Here is a 1,158-nt window from a genome sequence, read left to right as displayed (position 1 = left end):
CTTTTCCTGCTCTTTTAAGGAACCGGTTGAGGAACTGGTTCTTTGAAGAACATTGGTGGGAAAGGTTCTTTGTGGAACCTTTGAAATGGTTCTCCTATGGCCTATGGCATCACTAAAGAACCATTGTGGGTTCCAGATGGAACACTTATCTGTCTCTGTGTGTTACTGGAAACATGAACTCCACTCAGCCTGCTCAACAACTAACAATGTGTTTATTGGTCAGTTGTGTTACGTTGTGTTAAGTTATTCATTTCATACTAAATAAAACCAAATTACGGCAGCTCCTGGAAACACAAGTTGCACTGAGCCCGTCGTACAATTTAAAATGCTCGGTACAGACACATTGTCGTGTTGATCTGTTGAGGGTGAACCTCGATGTGCATCTTTAGTGTTCTGGTCCTATGAAGGAAGGTAAACCTGCTCCCTGGTCTTGTGGGGGTCTTATCTGTCCGAGGAGGTGAGCAGACTTCCTGACCTCCACATGCAGATGGAGAACAGAGGGAACTCTTCTGACAACTGAAAGACTCGCTGCTCGAAGTGAGCGAGGAAGCCCGTCTGATCCGACCCCACCTCCACCCGGCACGGTACCTCTGACTTCTGCAGCAGCTCCTCCAGGATCCAGAACAGGTAGCACGAGTTCTGATACTGGTCCACGGGGAACCTGTCCAGAGACGAGCCGTCCGGCCCCTAAAACAGGAAGTGACATCGTGGTTAGCGCCGCGTTGCTGATAGGACGGCAAACACACTGAGATGAAGATGTGAAAGTCTCACGTCGAGAGGTTTTGTTTTGGACCCTCGACATGCAGAGAGTTTAAACTAGAGTATTATAGAAAGCATGAATGAGGATCAGTGGAGCACTGAACCACTTATTCGTTGTTTCTTGTAAGAGACATTTTTTGTCCTGTTTTTATATATTTATTTAAGTTTTTTATGAATGAAAAATTAAGAAAATGACTTCAAGAACGGTTTAATTTCTCTCCTCTGCTCCGTGTCGGTGTGTAAAAATGTAAACAAAACAGATCATTTTTAAAAATGTGTATTTCTCCAACGTTACCCAAACAACATAGAAAAGGCATCTCGTCGTCGTGTTGAATCTGGACTAAATCACCTTGAAAGGTTTTGTAGATTGTTTATCTTCAATAACCAGATCTTAAAGGG

At 43.9% G+C, this 1,158-nt stretch overlaps 1 protein-coding gene across 1 annotated transcript in view; it reads right to left on the bottom strand.

The window, feature by feature from the left end:
• Nucleotides 1-419: 419 nt before the first annotated feature.
• Nucleotides 420-1,158, bottom strand: part of mei4 (meiosis-specific, MEI4 homolog) — a gene marked incomplete at its 5' end in the record, with an annotated part of 18,671 nt that continues 17,932 nt past the window's right edge. Inside the window, one exon of the mRNA XM_079290290.1 lies at nucleotides 420-687. Coding sequence (XP_079146416.1) covers nucleotides 442-687 — 246 coding nt within the window. The 3' untranslated portion in view covers nucleotides 420-441. The remainder of the gene's footprint in view (nucleotides 688-1,158) is intronic.

This window comes from Melanostigma gelatinosum (genome assembly GCF_949748355.1).
Source record: "Melanostigma gelatinosum genome assembly, chromosome: 19".
In the NCBI taxonomy this organism is placed as follows: domain Eukaryota; kingdom Metazoa; phylum Chordata; class Actinopteri; order Perciformes; family Zoarcidae; genus Melanostigma; species Melanostigma gelatinosum.
The sequence above is the reverse complement of the archived record's forward strand: the minus strand, read 5'-3'. Positions and strand labels throughout refer to the sequence as shown.